Source organism: Cnephaeus nilssonii (genome assembly GCF_951640355.1).
Source record: "Cnephaeus nilssonii genome assembly, chromosome: X".
NCBI lineage: Eukaryota > Metazoa > Chordata > Mammalia > Chiroptera > Vespertilionidae > Cnephaeus > Cnephaeus nilssonii.
Window position 1 is genome coordinate 35,535,193 of NC_137071.1, and position 19,632 is coordinate 35,554,824.

General features: G+C 38.5%; 1 protein-coding gene across 1 annotated transcript in view; it reads left to right on the forward strand.

The window, feature by feature from the left end:
- The window catches only part of MAGT1 (magnesium transporter 1), a 48,610-nt gene that overhangs the window by 7,475 nt on the left and 21,503 nt on the right, over positions 1–19,632 (forward strand). The window contains exons 2-3 of the mRNA XM_079765354.1: positions 15,663–15,832; positions 19,353–19,470. Of these exons, the coding sequence (XP_079621480.1) occupies positions 15,663–15,832; positions 19,353–19,470 (288 nt within the window). The remainder of the gene's footprint in view (positions 1–15,662; positions 15,833–19,352; positions 19,471–19,632) is intronic.

The window sequence follows — 19,632 nt, forward strand, 5'->3', positions numbered from 1 at the left end:
AATTGTAAGTTCCATGAAGAAAAGAGCCAGGCCTGTCTTGTTTGCTACTGTATTCCCATAGCCTAGCAAATTTCAAGAGCTCCATACACATCTGTCAAGAGAGATAAATTGACTTTTTGTTGTTAATTCTCACCCGAGGATATTTTTCCATTGATTTTTAGAGTGGAGGGGAGGGGAGAAGGAGAGAGAGAGAGAGAGAGAGAGAGAGAGAGAGAGAGAGAAAGAGAAACATCGATTGGAGAGAGAGAGAGAGAGAGAGAGAGAAACATCGATTGGTTGCCTTCCACAGGAGCCTGCAACCGAGGTATGTGCCCTTTGACCGGAATCTCATTTGGGATGGGCCGACATTATATCTGCTGAGCCAAACCGGCTAGGGCGATAAATTGATTTTTAATATTACTTAAACCAAACAACAAAACAACAATTTTCAGATTGAAATAATTAATTGATATAGGTGTATTTATAGGCATAAACGTATCTGCCCACAAAGACGGATATGACATTAATTTTTTGCTTTCACTTAATCTACTTCTTCTACTTGTAAACATGCTTTTTACGTTGCTATAATAACTCTTATATGGAATTAGTCTTATTTTTGGTAATATAAATATATTAAAAGTCTGATACATAAATATTCCTAGAGGCTATTTAAAGTATCCCTAGGCCCTCGCTGGTGTTGCTCAGTGGATAGAGCATCGGCCTGCGGACTCAAGGGTCCCGGTTCGATTCCGGTCAAGGGCATGTACCTTGGTTGCTGGCACATTCCCAGTGTGGGGTGTGCAGGAGGCAGCTGATCGATGTTTCTCTCTCATCGATGTTTCTGGCTCTCTGTCCCTCTCTCTTCCTCTCTGTAAAAAATCAATAAAATATATTTAAAAAATAAAATAAAGTATCCCTAGATATATTTTCTTTATAAATTATTTAGTAAATGCTTTATTTCCAATCTCATCCAATTTCAAGGTGAAAATTTTTCTCCTGAATAATCCCCCTCTACATCACAAAGCTGTTAGTGTCATTTGATATTCCCTTTCATAAAACCAACATATGTCCTCCCTCTTACTATTAAATTTGTTCATTTTGTGTATAAATGTTTCATGCATATTTTTGAGACAATATATAGCATTATACTTATTTTCACAATGTTCTTATTTAAGGTTGTAGAAACATTTATACTATTATAGAATTATTATTAATAGCCTGTAGTAATTGTCAGAGTTTAAATGAATAGAAAAAAAGTAAGCTCTTAACCTGTAAAAAAATTTAATGTTTTCCCATAGTAGCCTATATTTTGTTTTGAATAAATATATTCAATGCAAATTAAAACCTGGATGGATATATTTCCTTAAATGTTTTTAAAACTGTTAGTGGAAGGAGTATTTGCAATAGGAGTTGCTTCCAAATCAATTCCTTTTTTTGAGTTACTAAGTAGTTCACTTGGTAAACCTCTTACTTTTCTGTACCATAGTCCTTGGAAAATGTGTTTCTTACTAATAACTTTTAAGGATTAAATAGTAAAGGAAGGAACTGAAGGGCATAGGTAACATTTTAGTCCTTTACTTTCGAAGGTTGTGATTTTGGAAGATAAAGGAATATGTGGAGAGTGTATAATGGGACTTAGTGGAGAGGTTATAGAAAACAATTTTTCTTTTTTAATTAAATGTATTGGGGGTAACTTTGGTTAATAGCATATAATTTCCTGGTGTACAGGATTATATGATCCAGTAATTCCTCTTCTGGGTATTTACCTGAAAAAATTTTTATTTCTGAGCCATACCTTTTATTTACCAACGATGGCCTTCTGACGATGGGTAAGAGGCATCATAAGGAAGAAGGTTCTTCAGTACTAGAGATTTACTCCTATCAAGAAAGCTTTCAACATAAATGTGAAGAAAAGAGATGTTCCTTTATAAAACCATATATTAGAGAAGACAAAAGAGAACTAGTGAAAGAAGTGTCTAGGAAATATATAGGTGTTATATTTGAGTTATTTAGACTATATCACATTCTTCAACTGTTCCAGGAATATCAGGTAGTGATTCATTATTAAAAATGGTATATTTTTTCCTGTTATTCATTATTTGAATTGCTTAATATTTATTTAATTTCTCAGTGTTGCACATAGAAATTGATGTAACATGTGGTCCCTATTCATAAGAATTAAGAATGTAGAGCAGTAGTTCTCAAACTTAAGTGCGTATAAAGACTTGGGGTACATGTTAAATTTCTGTATTATTGGAATCTACCCTAGACCCAATTAATCAAATTTATTGGAGGATGAAATCCAGAAGTCTGTACTTTTAACAGGCTTCACTTTGAGAAACATGGGTGTAGAAAGTATATTATCCATTATGCTAAGGGCTTACTCAGAAGTTTTGGTTTACTTGATCATCAAATCTTTTGTAATGTGTTCCGAGCAGTACTGAAGAAAAATTTTTTTTGAATACATAAAACAATTAAAAACACTTAAATCGTACTGTGAAAGTTCTTTTCATTTTAGAACAGTTCTCAATAAGGGAGGGGGAAATTTTGCTCCCCAAGGATTATGTGGCAGTGTCTGGAGATAATTTTGGTGGTTGTAGCTGGGAGTAGGGTGCTACTGGCATCTAGTGGGTAGAGTTTATGGATGCTGCTCAACATCCTGCAATGTGCAGCACAGCTCCCCTCAACAAATAATTATCTGGCCTAAGATATTAGTAGTGCTGTTGTGGAGAAACCCTGGTTTAGAATGATCATAGACTGTTTGAATCCTAGCTCTGTGTCTTACTATAACTTTGGGCAATTTGGGCAAAATTAACCTCTGTGATTCTGGTTACTCAAAAGTTAAATGAGCATAAAAATAGAGTACCTCTTAGTGTTGTTTTGAGGTTTGAATTAAACACTGTACTTTCTATAAGAAGAGGAGTTGCTGCCTGATATATACATACTAAGCATTGCAAATACAGCAAGTCCCTGGATAGCATCCTTTTGTTTCCTTATAATGTTGATGCGATCCTTATTTATATCAATTAGCCTATGTTAAAATTGGTTTCTTCATACTTCATTTCACTTAAAGTCACAGAACCATTGGATGATGTTAAGTAAGGACTTACTTTACTAGCTGCTATTTTCTCCAAAAAAATCAATTCAAGAGAGGCATTATTAAGATATATTAAAATATTAATCATTGTGAATAAGGATTATAACTTAATTATTCTGTTCATGTGATTATGTGCTCATGTAATTTTGTGAAAGTTTAAAACTAGTTCTTTTGTTGTGACCTATCTACAATTCATTTTAAAGTAAATGAATTTAGGAAGTAACCTAATGGTCCCTGTATTAAGCAGTCTTTTGAGGCGATAATCTCATTTTATAAGAGCTTTAAAGAGAATTTGTAATTCCTCTGAACTAATTTCTTTTATTGGATAAATTATTTGGAGATTGAATAGCCAGAAATCTAGTCTTTTCAGGCTGTTAATAAAGAGAAACAGAAATATTATAAATGATTTACATAGACCAAGTTGAAAAGTTTATTCAGGACTTTTGTTTAAGAAGACTCCACATATAAATATCTAATTCAAAGCACATATAGTTGTTTTGTTGGAATGATCATAAATCTATGTGATTGAATAGAGATAGACTATACAAAAAACTATTGTATTACTTGTTACTGCTTTTCACTTTTTGTCTAAAATAGCCACAAATAGAATCTGCAACCATGGTAAATAAAATAGGAAAATCATGTTTGAATTTGCTGGTATCTATCAAATTTAATTTGAAAATATAACAAAATTAATGACTGCTTAAAAGCAGAGAATGCATATGATTTTAATTTAATTTTGTTTATTTTTTCATGGATTTGTGTGTTATTCTTGCACAGGGCCCATGCTGATCTTCTCTGTATCATGTCAATTTTAGTATATATGTTGCTGAAGTCAGAGTACAAAAATGCATATTTTAAAACTGTGAACCAGCAGTGCTCTCTGAGCTGTGAGACTCATTAAGGATGTATCAAATAATAAGAAATCATTTTGTTGGAAAAACTGAATACATTTAATCTATTCAGCTTTTATTTAAATAGAATATTCTCTACTCTTGACAATTATTGCTAACTGATTCTACTGTTAGCCCGGCCGGCATGGCTCAGTGGTTGAGTGTCAACCAGGGAAGCAGGAAGTCATGGTTTGATTTCTGGTCTGGGCACATGCCTGGGTTGCAGGCTGGATCCCCAGTGTGGGGTGTGCAGAAGGCAGCTGATCAGTGATTCTCTCTCATCATTGATGTTTTTATCTCTCTCTCCCTCTCCCTTCCTCTCTGAAATAAATAAAAACATATTTTAAAAAGTGGGAAAGAAAGATGAACTAGCTTCTACCCCTTACCCCCCTACATTATCTACCTTCTATTCTAGTTCACTCTCTTCACTGCCATTAGCAATGATCTGTTTCCTTAGTATCATTCATTGTTCCATAAGTCTTGTTATTTGCTATACCAATCTTTTGAGAGTGTATGTATTTTTCTATGGGCTTAGAGTCCATATTCAGTTTTCCATGTGTGGCATATTCATTTTCTGGCTCTTACTGGAAATATTTTACATCTGCTACAAAACTAATTTTTATGCCATCTATCTCTTTTCATTCATAAGGGTGTACTCAGGGTTTTTTTTTTTTTTTCAGTATTGCCTGAATTTAGTAATGATTTAAAAGGATATCATGTGCCATAGCCTGTGTGGCTCACTTGTTTGGTCATCCTCCTATGCACCAAAAGGTTGCTGGTTTTCCCTGGCTGTTTTGGCTCAGTGGATAGAGCGTCGGCCTGTGGACTGAAAGGTCCCAGGTTCGATTCCAGTCAAGGGCATGTACTTTGGTTGCGGGCACATCCCCAGTGGGAGGTGTGCAGGAGGCAGCTGGTCGATGTTTCTCTCTCATCGATGTTTCTGACTCTATCCATCTCCCTTCCTCTGTAAAAAGTCAATAAAATATTTTTTTTTAAAAAAAAGGTTGCTGGTTCAATTTATGGTCAGATCAGGGCACATGCCCAGATTGCAGCTTGATCACCAGTAGAGGGTGTGCTGGAGGCAGTCAATAGGTGTTTTGCTCTCACATCAATGTTTCTCTCTCTCTTTCTTTCTCTTTCTCTCTCTCTCTCTCTCTCTCTCTCTCTCTCTCTCTCTCTCTCCCTCCCTCCCTCCCTCCCTCTTCTCCCCCCCTTTAAAAAAGTAAATTATGCATCTTTTACACATTTATTTTTAAAGTAATATTTAAGTATTATTTTATTTTTAATTAAAATAGTAAAAAAGGTTGAAGACATACAAGAATATAAAATTATTTAAGAAGATATACAAGGAGGTATAGAGCATATTAAAGTTAATATCCATGAATCTACCAGCCACTTTTCATAAGAGAGGAGCCTTCCGTATTTATCACACTAATTGCATCCTTCTTCCCTCAGCAGAGGTAGTATCTTGAATTCTGTGTTAATCTCTTGGATTTCTTCATAATTTACTATTGCTTTGACTACTCTTGAGCTATATAAATTGTATCAAACTGAAGGTATTCTGTAATTTACTTTAAAAATCTTTATTGTTGAAAGTATTACATATGTCCCCCTTTTTCTCTCATTGACCTCTTATACCCGCCCCCGTCCCCCACCCCAGGCCTCCACCACCCTATTGTCTGTGTCCATGGGTTGTGCATGTATGTATACAAGTTTTTTTGGTTGATCCCTTCAGCCCACCTCCACTCCCTCTAAGAATCGTCAGTCTGTTGCATGCTTACATGTCTCTGGATTTATTTTGTTTGTCAGTTTATTTTGTTCATTAGATTCCATATATAAGTGAGATCATGATACGTGTCTTTCTTTGATTGGCTTATTTCGCTTAGCATAATATTTTCCAGGTCCCTCCATGTTATCTCCAAGGATAAGGGATCCTTCTTTTTTACAGCTGCATATAGGATTCCACTCATCTACTTATGAGCACTTGGGCTGTTTCCAGATCTTAGCTATTGTAAATAACGCTGCTATGAACATACAAGTGTGTAGAGGGGGATCCCTTTTCCGAGTCCAGCATGGATAGAAGGCGATCTGGTTCCTGAGTAGGGGCGACGGGGGATTGAGAAAATGAAAGAAAGAGACAGACACAGATAGGGAAAGCTGGGACCGGGTGGGACCACTGTCCTCTGATGGAGAGACAGGGACCCAGAGCAGATGCAGCGTGTTTATTTTATACACCCAAATACCAGGATGTTTTACTAAAAGTCAAGACAAAGGAGATTATTTGCATTCTAGGGTGGGCCTGGGTCCCTATTCATTCCTGGTGCTTGGCTGGATTTACATAATAAAACCCACTTCCTGGCACCTGGGCTGAAGGTCAGCTGACAACACCCTTGCCTTTTGGCAAACTGGTGTTTCCAGGATGCGGCTCTGCCAGACATCACTAGATTCAGCTGACAATTTAAAGAAATGCCCATGTGCCTTCCCAGGCGCTCTCTACACAGTGCATATATTCTTTCTGCTTGGTGTTATAGGCTTCTTAGTATATATTCCTAAAAGTGGAATCACTGGGTCAGATGGCAGTTACTATATATATATGTGTGTGTATATGTATATATATGTATATATACATATATATATTATATATAATTTTTTTATTGATTTCAGAGAGGAAAGGAAAGGGAGAGAAAGATAGAAACATCAATGATGAGAGAGAATCATTAATCAGCTGCCTCCTGCACACCCCACACTAGGGATCAAGCCCGCAACCTGGGTTTGTGCCCTGACCAGGAATCGAACCATGACCTTCTGGTTCATAGGTCGACTCTCAAAATTTCTGAGGAAATGCCCACTGTTTTCCATAGTGGCTGTACCAGTCTGCATTCCCACCAGCAGTGTACTAGGGTTCCTTTTTCTCCACATCCTTGTTGTTTGTTGATTTATTGATGGTAGCCATTCTGGCAGGTGTGAGGTTGTACCTCGTTTTAATTTGCATCTCTCTGATGATTAGTGACACTCAGCATTTCTTCATATGTCTCTTGGCCATTTGTATGTCCTCTTTGGAGAAATGTCTATTTAGGACCTCTGCCCATTTCTTAATTGGATTGTTTGCCTTCCTTTTGTTGAGTTGTATGAGTACTGTATATATTTTTAAGATTAGCCTCTTACCAGATATATCACTGGCAAATATGTTCTCTCATAGTGTTGGTTCCCTTTTTTCTTTTTCTTTTTCTTTTTTTTTTTTTTATGGCAGCTGCTCTGGAAGAGGCCTCGGGGCTTATACCACCAGTGACCATAGGAGCCAGCAGTTTCTCTCCCATGTACTTACTTATCCTGGGAAATGAGAACTTATGTCCATTCAAACATGTGCAGGGATGTTCATCATATCAAAATGTGGAAACTGCCCCTAAGCCCACCAGGGGTGGGTGGATGAACAAAGCCGGTGTGCCCACCCGGTAGGATATGTTTGGTAATAAAGAGGATGCCCCAGCATGGTGGGCTAAGAGAACCTGCTGCCCTGTAAAAGAAGCCTGTCATCTCAGCCACACTTTGTAGGAGTCCGTTTAGTGAAATGTGCAGAGTAGGTAAATCCCGAGACACGGAGAGCAGACTCGTGGCTGCCTGGGCCTGGCAGGGAGGCATGGGGGGGACAAGCAGCGCCCACTGATGGGCACGAGGTTCACAGTTATGTCTGAAAAGCTGCACCACCAGACTAGACGTGATGTGGCACATGGAACCGAAGGTTCACAAGCCAGGGATGTGGCCTGGGTGGGTCCTCAGATGGATCTCGACTGATCCTGCCACCTCTGTGGGATTTCACACCTGCTCCTTCCTGCCCAGACGCACCCACGAGAACAGGGCAGCAGCACTTTCAGAGAATGGAAATAAACGTCCACAAAACAGCACTCTGTTTCTGTCCGTTTTCCTTTTACTAAATGCCCAGGAGCTGATACCTGTGTTCATGACCCTCCAGGGAACTAGAAGTCCCCAAGTGAAAACTCTCATCTCCTCTGTTACCCTTTGCCTTAAAACGTCTCTTTCTGTGCACCTGCCCTTAACAAGGTCTCACTCATTTACATACTATTGAGATTTGAGTCCAATTTTTACCTTCACGGGAAGTACTTGAATTTTTAGCCTTAGATCTCCCCTTTTCATTTTGATATTGGTTTCTTTTGCTGGGTAGAAGCTTTTCATTTTGATGCAGTCCCATTTGTTTATTTTTTTCCTTGTTTCTCTTGCCCTAGGCATTGTATCAGTGATAATTTTGTCACATAAGATGTCTGATATTTTGCTGCCTATGTTTTCTTCTAGGATTGTTATGGTTTCATGACTTATATTTAAGTCTTTTCTCCGTCTTGAGTTTATTTTTGTGTATGGTGTAACTTGGTGGTTTGGTTTCATTTGTTTGCATGTACCTATCCAATCATCCCAATACCATTTATTTATTTTTAAAAATATTTTTTATTGATTTCAGAAAGGAAGGGAGAGGGAGAGATATGTTAACATAAAAAGCATTCATACCTGTGAAGAATTTTATGACTTTATTTGAGCCAAACTGTCCACATATTCCGGGAAGCAGAACCTCTCATCTGTATTTATATATTGCAATCAAAGGAAAGGGACGTAGGTGGGTTACACGAAATTCATTGGTGATAGATTAAGGAGGTGGGATAAAGCAAAGCGGGGGGGGGGGGGGGGGGGGTGGGGGGGCGGGGGGGGACTTCTGGGATAGAGTAAAAAGTGAAATGATGGACATGTGCTTCTTTTACATAGATGGATACAGGACAGTTTAACATAATTAACAGTTGACAATTAACTTGATAACAATAACAATGAGGGAATGTCCTGGTGCCATTTGTTGTGCCCTGAGGGGTAGGGGGGGAGGAAGTTATAAATTACCCAGACATCTCACAGATATGTTATCTTCAAGGCAAAAAGGCCAATGGGCTCAGTAAAGATCTAAGTTGATTTTTGTCAGGGAAAATACTGGCCTAGGAAATGACTACCCACCATAACCTGTTTGTAGTTAAATATTTAATTTTCAGACCATCTTTTGTGGTTATTTTAGGTCTCTGAGTTTGCAAGACTGCCACGCAGGCCTCCCCTGAGCTTGTCAGGTTAGCATGTGGCTCCTTTCGTCCACAGATAGAAACATCAATAATGAGAGAGATTAATTGATCAGCTGCCTCCTGCATGCCCCCTGCTGGGGATTGAGCCCACAACCTGGGCATGTGCCCTTGATCAGAATCTGATGATGCTCTATGCACTGAACCAAACCAGCTAGGGCCCAACACCATTTATAGAAGAGACTGTCTTTAATATTTGTCAAATATTAATTAAGCAGGAATGCCTTGGGTCGATTTTGGGGTTCTCTGTTCTGTTCCATTGATCATGACTGTTCTTGTGCCAAGCTGTTTTGATTACAGTAGCTTTGTTTACTTTTTAAAAATTATTTTTTATTGCTTTCAGAGAGAGGAAGAAAGAAGCAGAGAGAGAGAGAGAGACATCAGTGATGAGAGAATCATTGATTGGCTGCATTCTGCACACCCAGCCCCCTACTGGGGATTGAGCCCGAAACCCAGGCATGTGCCCTGAGCGGGAATTGAACCATCGTGACCTCCTGGTTCATGGTTTGACACTCAACCACTAAGCTACACCGGCTAGGCACAGTGCCTTTGTAGTATAACTTGATATCTGGTACTGTGATCCCTCCAATTTTGTTCTTCTTTCCCAAGATTGCTGCAGCTATTCAGGGTCTTTTTTGGTTCCATATAAATTTTTGAAGTATTTGTTTTAGATCTGTGAAATATGCTGTTAGTATTTTATTTATTTTATTTTTAAAATATATTTTTATTGATTTTTAGAGAGGAAAGGAGAGAGAGAGAAACACAGAGATGAGAGAGAATCATTGACTGGCTGCCTCCTGCACACCCCCCCCCCCTGGGGGGGGGGGTGTAAAGCCCACAACCCAGGCATTTGCCCTAACCAGAAATCAAACCGTGATTTCCTGCTTCATAGGTCGACGCTCAAACACTGAGCCACGCCAGCCAGGCATTACCCTTTTATTAGATTAGATATTTTTTCTCAAAGTTCTGTAGTTTTATTAGTACAGGTCTTTTACCTCCTTGGTTAAATTTATTCCTAAGTATTTTAATTTTTTGTTGCAATGGTGAATGGGATTGTTTTTTGAGTTTTTCTTTCTGAGAGTTCATTGATGTATAAAAATTCCATCAATTTTTGGTATTCATTTTGTATCCTGTTACATTGTGAAATTTATTTATTAAATCCAGTAATTTTTTGGTGGAGTCTTTAGCGTTTTCTATGTATAATATCATGTCATCTGTGAATAGTGACAGTTTTACTTCCTCCTTTCCAATTTAGATGCCTTTTATGTTTTCTTCTTGTCTGATTGCTATGGCTCAGATTTCCAGTACTATGTTGAATAAAAGTGGTGAAAGTGGACATCCCTGTCTTGTTCCTGTTCCTAGGGGAAATGCTTTTAGTTTTTGCCCATTGAGTGTGATGTTGCCTTTTGGTTTGTCATATATGGCCTTTATCATGTTGAGGTATGATCCCTGTATTCCCACTTTGCTGAGAGTTTTTATCAAAAAAGGTTGTAGAATTTTGTTGAATGCTTTTCCTGCATCTATTGATATGATCATGTGAGTTTTGCTTTTCAATTTGTTTATGTGATGTGTCACTTTATTGATTTGCGAATATTGTACTAGTCTGGACAAAATAGACACATTGCTAGAAAAACTATCTTCCAAAATTGAACCAGGAAGAATCAGAAAACCTGAATAGGCCAATAACAACTGATGGAATTGAAACAGTAATCAAAAACTGCCAGCAAACAAAAGCCCTGGCCTAGATGGCTTGGTGTAGTTTTACCAAATATTCAAAGAAGAACCAACATTTATCCCGCTCAAACTATTCTAAATTATGCATTTTTAGAATCCATATTACTATTCCCTTTCTGATATTAAAAATTTTCCATTTTTCCTGGGTGGTGTGACTCAGTGGTTGAGGGTCGACCCATGAACCAGGAGGTCATGGATTGATACCTGTCAGGGCATATGCCCAGGTTGTGGGCTCAATCCCCAGGGGGTGGTGTGAATAAGGCAGCCAGTCAGTGATACTCTCTCATTATTGATGTTTCTATCTCTCCCTCTCTCTTCCTCTCTGAAATAAAAAACAACAGACTTAAATTTTTTTTCAATTTCTGTGTTTGTGCACAATAATTTTTTCTTATATATTAATGTAATACGCAAGTGAACCTATTCCCAGCTGCTTTCTAATAGAAATTCAGTGCATACTTATTGAGTGCCTACTATATGGCAAAGTACCGTGTGTATCTGCTCTCTAGTAGCTAATAGTTTAGGGAAGGAAACAGATGTCAAATATGTCTTAGAGTGGTAAGTACTAGAATACAGTTAAAAAGTGTGAAATGTCCCCCTAGCCAGTTTGGCTCACTGGATAGAGTGTCGGCCTGGGGACTGAAGGGTCCCAGGTTCGATTCCAGTCAAGGGCATGTCATGTACCTTGGTTGCGGGCACATCCCCAGTAGGGGGTGTGCAGGAGGCAGCTGATCGATGCTTCTCTCTCATCGATGTTTCTAACTCTCTATCCCTCTCCCTTCCTCTTTGTAAAAAATAAATAAAATACATATTTTTTTAAAAGTGTGAAATGTCTAGCAGGTCTGGAGGGGTGGTGTGAATATGCTTGTGACCGTAGTCCTTGGCCACTTAGGAAAACCATTTAGGGTCACTCATGATCCACTAGACATGCTTTCTTTGAAAATTTTTTTGAGGTGGCTAAAACCACAGAAGCTATTCTTATTAGTTCTAGGGATTATTTTTCTTGGCCCAAGTCTGAGGCAACTCATTTGCATTATTGACAACTATCTTCCAAACAATGCTATTTTTCTAGTTGATTCATGATCCACTTCCAAAGTGAAAAGGCACATCCTAACAACTGTTCTCTGATGGTTGAGTTTCATGGGAGGGGTCTGTTTTTAAAGTTTGAATACCAGTGCCCTGGCCAAATTTCAATGTAAGTAATGGGAAATGTAACTGATCAAATGCTTCTGAATAATGAACCACTTCATGATGTACCAGCCCTTTATAAACATATTAGTGGCCTGGTGCACAAATTCATACATATTGAAAGGAAATTAATTATAAGAAATATTTTAATATTGCTATTCACCCTTTCTTTATAATAGAAGTGTCAACCAAATTCACGATCGACAATGACAGATGGAAACACACATGTGATTTGCACCAACGAGAGCTTTATATGTATCGTGCATGCGCAAATCAACTTAGCCTTAATTAGACCTGCTTTCTGATTTAGCTAAACTTTTTCCAGCCCAGTGAAGCACCCGAACTTCTCTTTCAGGTAATTGTCAGCAACACAGCAGTAAATATCAACACTAAGCAGATTATTGTAGATCTGCAGGGAGAACAAAGGGTAAAATATTTAACTACAGCAGCAGTGTTTGACTGTATTCTGTGCAGTGAGAAAACCTGAAGTCATTTTCAAGGTCCACCACATTCTTTTCAGTCGGGTCAAGTTTCTAAGCTTTCTAAATCTCCATTTTCCAGCTAATGAAAAGAAAATAAGATTCTACCGAGGCTCCTATCTACCTACTCCAGGACTTCTGTGAGGATCAAATGAGATGAAGCATGGGAAACCGCCTCACAGATATTTGATTGCTGTGTGAAATGTTTCCACCTGGCTATGAAGCAAGTCATGTTCCTGGGCTGAAGAAATTGCAAGGAGGCTAGTCTCTAGGGAGAGGAAGCCAGGCATTGCTATGTGATGTCATTACCTGGATGGACACTTAGCATATTAGCCTTTTATATATATAGATCCCTTTCAAGAAGAACAAAACCATTAATTAGTATTAAGTCTGCATTGAGATTCTTGTCATCTGTACTTTTTTTTAATTTTAAATATATTTTATTGATTTTTTTACAGAGAGGAAGAGAGAGGGATAGAGAGTTAGAAACATCGATGAGAGAGAATCATCGATCAGCTGCCTCTTGCACACCTCCTACTGGGGATGTGCCTGCAACCAAGGTACATGCCCTTGACCGGAATTGAACCTGGGACCTTTCAGTCCACAGGCCGACGCTCTATCCACTGAGCCAAACCGGTTTTGGCGTCATCTGTACTTTTTATTTTATCTTTTCCTGTCTTACTATTCTTGCAAAGTTTGCATATAAGGGTAGAGATGAGGGGAAGGATAAATATGATTGCAGGAATTCAACTGAAATTCTTGTTGACTAACTGTCCTTGTCTTCCATTGCCTCATGATGACTGGCTATTAAAAAGAGACAAAAAAATGCAGCTCTTTCTGTGTGTGTAGACATAAATTTTCATCTATCTGGGATAAATGTTCAGGAATGCTGGATTGTATAGTTAGTGCATGGTTAGTTGCTTAATTGTTAAAAAATATTTTTTATTGATTTCAGAGAGGAAGGGAGAGGGGGAGAGATATAGAAACATCAGTGATGAGAGAGAATCATTGATCAGCTTCCTCCTGCAAGGCCCACATTGTGGATTGAGCCCGCAACCTGGGCATGGGCTGCAACCAGGAATCGAACCGTGACCTCCTGGTTCATAGGTCAATGCTCGACCATTGAATCATGCTGGCTGGAGAGTTGCTGAATTTTTTTTTTTTCTTTGAGGTGTGCGGGTCGGTGGTACGTGTGCGGGTAGATTGAGGTGTGTGGGTCGGTGGTACGTGTGCGGGTAGATTGAGGTGTGCGGGTCGGTCTGAATTTTTTAAAAATATATCTTTATTGACTTCAGAGAGGAAGGGAGAGAGAGAAAAATCAATGATGAGAGAAAATCATTGATTGGCTGCCTCCTTCACGCCCCACAGTGGGGATGGAGCCCACAACCCAGGCATGTGCCCTTGACTGGAATCAATCCTGGGACCCTTCAGTCCGCAAGCCAATGCTCTATCCCAGTGGTCAGCAAACTCATTAGTCAACAGAGCCAAATATCAACAGTACAACGATTGGAATTTCTTTTGAGAGCCAAATTTTTAAAAATATATATTTTATTGATTTTTTTACAGAGAAGAAGAGAGAGGGATAGTGAGTTAGAAACATCAATGAGAGAGAAACGTCGATCAGCTGCCTCTTGCACACCCTTTACTGTGGATGTGCCCGCAACCAAGGTACATGCCCTTGACCGGAATCGAACCTGGGACCCTTGAGTCCGCAGGCCAACGCTCTATCCACTGAGCCAAACCAGTTTCGGCGAAATTTGACATTTTTAAGCATAAAAGTTTCTATGATATTAACACCTTCAGCAAATTTGACATATGAAGTTTTGAAGCTTGCTGTCAATACAACAAAATAGCATACATATCAAATTGCATATATATCAACATATGTGTAACTCCACCTATTGAAAAAAATCCGCATTATTAACTGTACACCTAGTAGTTACAGATGTGTAGTACTATTTCATTGTGCTCTTAATTTGTATATCTGAAATGGTTAACAATGTTGGACATCTTGGCATGTGTTTATTTCCTGTCTGTAGATCATCTTCAAGGAAATGTCTTAGTTTTTTGCCCGTTTTCTAATTGGATTGTGTGCTTTTCACTTTTGAATTTTGATAGTTTTAAAAAATATATTCTAGCTACTAATCCTTTGTGACATATGTGGTATGAAAATATTTTCTTTCACTCTGTATCTTGTCTTTTCACCCTCTTCACAGGGTCTTTCACAGAGCAAAAGTTTTTCTGTTAATGGTATCCCGTTTATCAATTTTTTTTTCTTTTTATGAATTGTGTTTTGGTGTCAGCTCTAAGAATTTTGCTGAGCCCTTGATCCTGAGCATTTTCTCCTAAAATTTTTATAGTTTTAACTTTTACATTTAAGTATGTGATCCATTTTGAATTAAGTTTTGTGTAAGATATGAAGTTTATTTCAAGATTCATATTTTTGGCTATGGATGTCCAGTTGCTCCAGAACCATTTGTGTAAAGGCTCCTTCTTCCTCTACTGCAGGGGTGGGGAACCTTTTCTTCTGCCACGGGCCATTTGGATACTTATAACATCATTCACTTAATATGATTCACTTAATATTAATTTATGTTACTATGAAGAAAGCTCCTAGATTTATTGAATTTCCAGACCCACCTGCAGTTGCCTTGGCAGGGCCAGACCAAATGACTTAGCGTGCTGGACATTTCCCACCTCTGCTCTGCTGAGTTGCTTTTGCACTTTTTAAAAAACTTAGTTGGCTACACTTGTGTAAGTCTATTTCTGGGTTCTGTTGCATTGATCTGTGTGCCTATCCTTTCATCACCGCCACCCGGCCTTTCTTATTATAGTTATATAATTGGTTTAACTCCATATTCTTTTAAATCTTTGGCAGATGAAAGGGTTTATGATTTTATGTTATTTTATTTATTAGTAAGTAAGTCATATCAAAAGTATAGTATTTCATTAAATCTCATCATAAAATAATCTAATTTTAAGAATAATTATCATCTTTAGGCCCAACTCCTAAATTTTACTTTTAGGTCTCTCAAATTTTCTATGGAACTCTACTTGTTAGTCTTAGTGTTAAGTTGCCTAGATAAAAGGAACTTTATATGACAAGTTTATTTTTTTAATCTTTGTTTTACATGACAAGTTTAGAACGGCATGCTCCCTTTGTCTTTTTTAGATGGTGTTATCTGAAAAGGTTAGTCAACTGATGGAATGGACCAATAAAAGACCTGTAATAAGAATGAATGGAGACAAGTTCCGTCGCCTTGTTAAAGCCCCACCAAGAAACTACTCCGTTATTGTCATGTTCACTGCTCTCCAACTTCATAGACAATGTGTCGTGTGCAAGTATGAACCTTCAACTACACTTTAAAATTAAATAACTTATAAGATTTTAACCATTTTTCAATTCCAGAGAACTAAATTAGTTTAGTGGGTACATAATGTGTATATTTTACTTAAGATATTTATACTAACACACAATACTACTGCTCTTTTATAGTCACTTCTTGGTTGTCCATATTAGTAGGGGGAACAAAGAGCATGAATAAAGTATTGGAGCGATCACGAATAAATCTAACAATTATCTTCTAAATTGGTGTCAACTTATATAAATGTATGCCAATAGCATTGATGTGGTGTTTTATTATTTGTGTTTTCAACTTCATACTCTTGTTTTATCACAGCAGCCCCAGAAGGTAGTAAAGCAAATATTCTCTCAGTTTGGGAGAAACAAGTTCTAAAATTTTAACTGGTCTACCCAAAGCCAGAGAGATTTATTAATACAATATGGTGGCTGCATCCAAGTTTGGAATTACAAGAGAACTTTTTTAGAAAATAAAGATGCATGATTTATGGTAGAGATGTTTCTTTTTTTTCTAGATTATTTTGTAGTGATTGTAGGTCAGTTTCACTTAAACTTTCATCAAATAATGGTTTATTGATTTATTTTACTGTTTCTGAATGATCTTAGGAATAAAGATTGATATTTCTTTAAACAAAAGTGCTATGAATAATGAAAAATAGTGAATTTTTAGCTTTTAGTGGTGTTTTTTAACTTATATTTTAAAATCAGTGTGTGTGATCTGGGAATTTACTTTAAATGAAATGACAAAGCAGCCCTGTAAAGAACTAATTTAGTAAAAACCTTGCAGGCTTTCCAAATTCTGACAGCCTGGGCTCATGTGAAGGAATAGTCAGCCTCCTTTCACAATACTGTGTTATGCTACCCTAACCCTTGCTAACTCTTATTAAAGGATTTTTTTCCTTGGAGGTAGGAGATAGTCAAGATACTTGGTTCCAGAGTGCTTGTTTTATGGGGTATATGGTGAATATAAGTTAAAAGTAAACAGAAGAAAGAAAAAGAGTAGTAGGTATTAATCATGAATGAATTTAAAATCTAGAGTTACTCTCCAGTCAGTTCACTTACTGGCAATCAATTTAAAATTAGCTCACATTCTCCTAAAATCATTCAAAAAATAAAATTAAGCAGCAGCAGTGTGTATTATACTATACTAGAGGCCCAATGCACAAAATTCCTGCAAGGGGCTCGGCCGTTGCAGCCCCAGCTTCACCTGGAAGGTCGTCCAGAAGGTCATTCAGCTGTCCGGTCTAATTAGCATATTATGCTTTTATTATTATAGACTAGGGGCCCAGTGTACATATTTGTGCACCTTGAAAGGAACTGTGGGTCACAAGGCTGCGGTGGGCACACGGGCGGGTCTCAGCCCATCCTCCGTACCCCTGCCCGGCCCCACTCATCACAGCCCCTGGTCCCCTGTCTGCCAGCAGCCCCACTCCCTCTGCTGCCGCCACTCCCACACGCTGACAGCGCCGGCTCCGCTTGTACCTGCTGACAGTGCAGAGCAACCGGGACTTGCTGTGGGTGCAAGTAGGGGCGGCGCCAGCAGCAGGTGCGAGCAGTGGCTCTGGTGCTGGCAGTGGGTGCCAGCGGGGCTGGAGCTGGCAGCAGGTGCAAGCGCCAGGCAGGACTGCGGTGCATGGGAGCAAAGAATTTTCAGTAACCACCAGAGGCTCGCCCCAATGACAGCAACCGGTGCCCCACCTTGGTCTGGCACCCCTGCTCACCTGTTCCACCACCCCTCTGCGGCCAACGCCCACCATGTTCCGCGCGCGCCCCCTGGTGGTCAGCGCTCTTCATAGTGACCGGTTTTTCAGTTGTTCTGCTGTTCGGTCTATTTGCATATTAGGGTTTTATATATATAGATATTTGGTGCTATCAGGATGAGACGTGTAAGAGAGATGCCCTACCTTCATCATCTGGTTAGGAAAATGATTTTCACACATGAAAATTTTACTGGCAATATAAGAAAATTTAGGATAAGTACTCTATGAATTGTGTACATAGTAAGTACTGTAAAATTCAGGAAGGACATATAACAGGAGTAGTTAGGGCTGGCCTAATGGAGAAGATAGGACTTGTACTAGGGCTAGACAGATGGATCAGATTTAGATAGAGGTAGAAGCAATGCCGTGCGCAAGGGTAAACAGATAAGAATAAATAAAAAGCTGCAGTTAAGATATCCTGTTTGAGATTGATAGAAAGAAAACTTAAAAGCTAGATGCATTATTTGGACCTAGATGATAAAGAACATTGAATAACCAGTGAAAAGAGCTTGGAGACTGTGTTCTGAAGGTAATAGAAAAGCAACAGTTTCCGAAGAATTTCTTGGAGGAGAAGAAACTAGATATTAAGGATTTGACGTTGATAATAGCAATGAAAATAAATGGGAAGGGGTTGAGAAATTCACAAATGAAGAATTGTCAGATCTCAGAAACTGAAAGCATATAAGGGAAAAGTCAATCCCAGAGTCCACTAGTGTTAATAAATGGGGTCCCTCCCTTTCTCTAAAGAAAGTAAGAAAGAAAGAAGGAAAGGAAAGGAAAGAAAGGGAAAGGAGAAAGGGGAAAGGGAAAAGAAGAAAGAAAGGTCAAACATGAATTGAGTTTCAGTTAATCTCAATTCCCTAGTTTCTTCTTATTTTTCACCCTAATAGTTCATCTGACTATAGTTTTATTTACTAAGTAGCATTTTGTACTTTCAATTTTTAAAATGGATTAATCGTATGTAATAAAAAGCTAATATGCAAATTGTCCCCTCGACCTGGAATTCTACCAGGGGGCGGGGACGGCTGGCCAACCTCCCACATCCCCTCCCCTTGGCTGGCCCAGCCCCATCTGCCCCAGTCGGGGCAGGCTGTTCGGACCCCACCAGTGCACAAATTCGTGTACCGGGACTCTAGTATTATCATATACTTTACCTAGGAAAATACTTCAACCTTATATTTGAACTCTTAGAAGTAAATTGTTGTAGTCCGGCCAGTGTGGCTCAGTGGTTGAGTGTCAACCCATGAACCAGGAGATCATGGTTCAATTACTGGTCAGGGCACATGCCCAGGTTGTGGGCTCAATCCCCAGTAGGGGCCGTGCAGGAGGCAGCTGATCAATGATTCTCTCTCATCATTGATGTTTCTATCTCTTTCTCCTTCTCCCTTACTCTCTCTGAAATCAATAAAAACATTTTTTAAAAAATTGTAGTAGAGACAATTAGGTGGATTTTCCAGTGACTACTGAAGGGCTTTAAGATAAGAAATAGGCACAAAGTATGAAGTATAGACAGGTAATTACTACTTTCTATTGAAATCTCCAACAGTTGGGATAGACTTCTCTTATGCCAAAACAATGACAAACTTTGTCAGTGTTTGTCCTAACCCCATCAGCAGAGCCTGACTTGCCCCCCACCATTGGAAAATTACTGTTGAGTCTTTGGATCTGTTTTACTTCTAATAAACTAGATTGCTTTTAAAAATGTTTTATATTTTCTCTTCACAAATCTGATTACATCCAGGCAAGCGGATGAAGAATTCCAGATCCTGGCAAACTCCTGGCGATACTCCAGTGCATTTACAAACAGGATATTTTTTGCTATGGTGGATTTTGATGAAGGCTCTGATGTATTTCAGATGGTAAGATCTTTGGTTTATTCTATTAAGTAGGAATAGGCAAACTATGGATAAAGTGAAATACATCTTTTTCAATGGCCACAAGAAGTTAAATATGACTTGTTTTATGTAAGATCTAGAGTACTTAGTAAAATAAAAACTGAACTTGCCGAAACCGGATTGGCT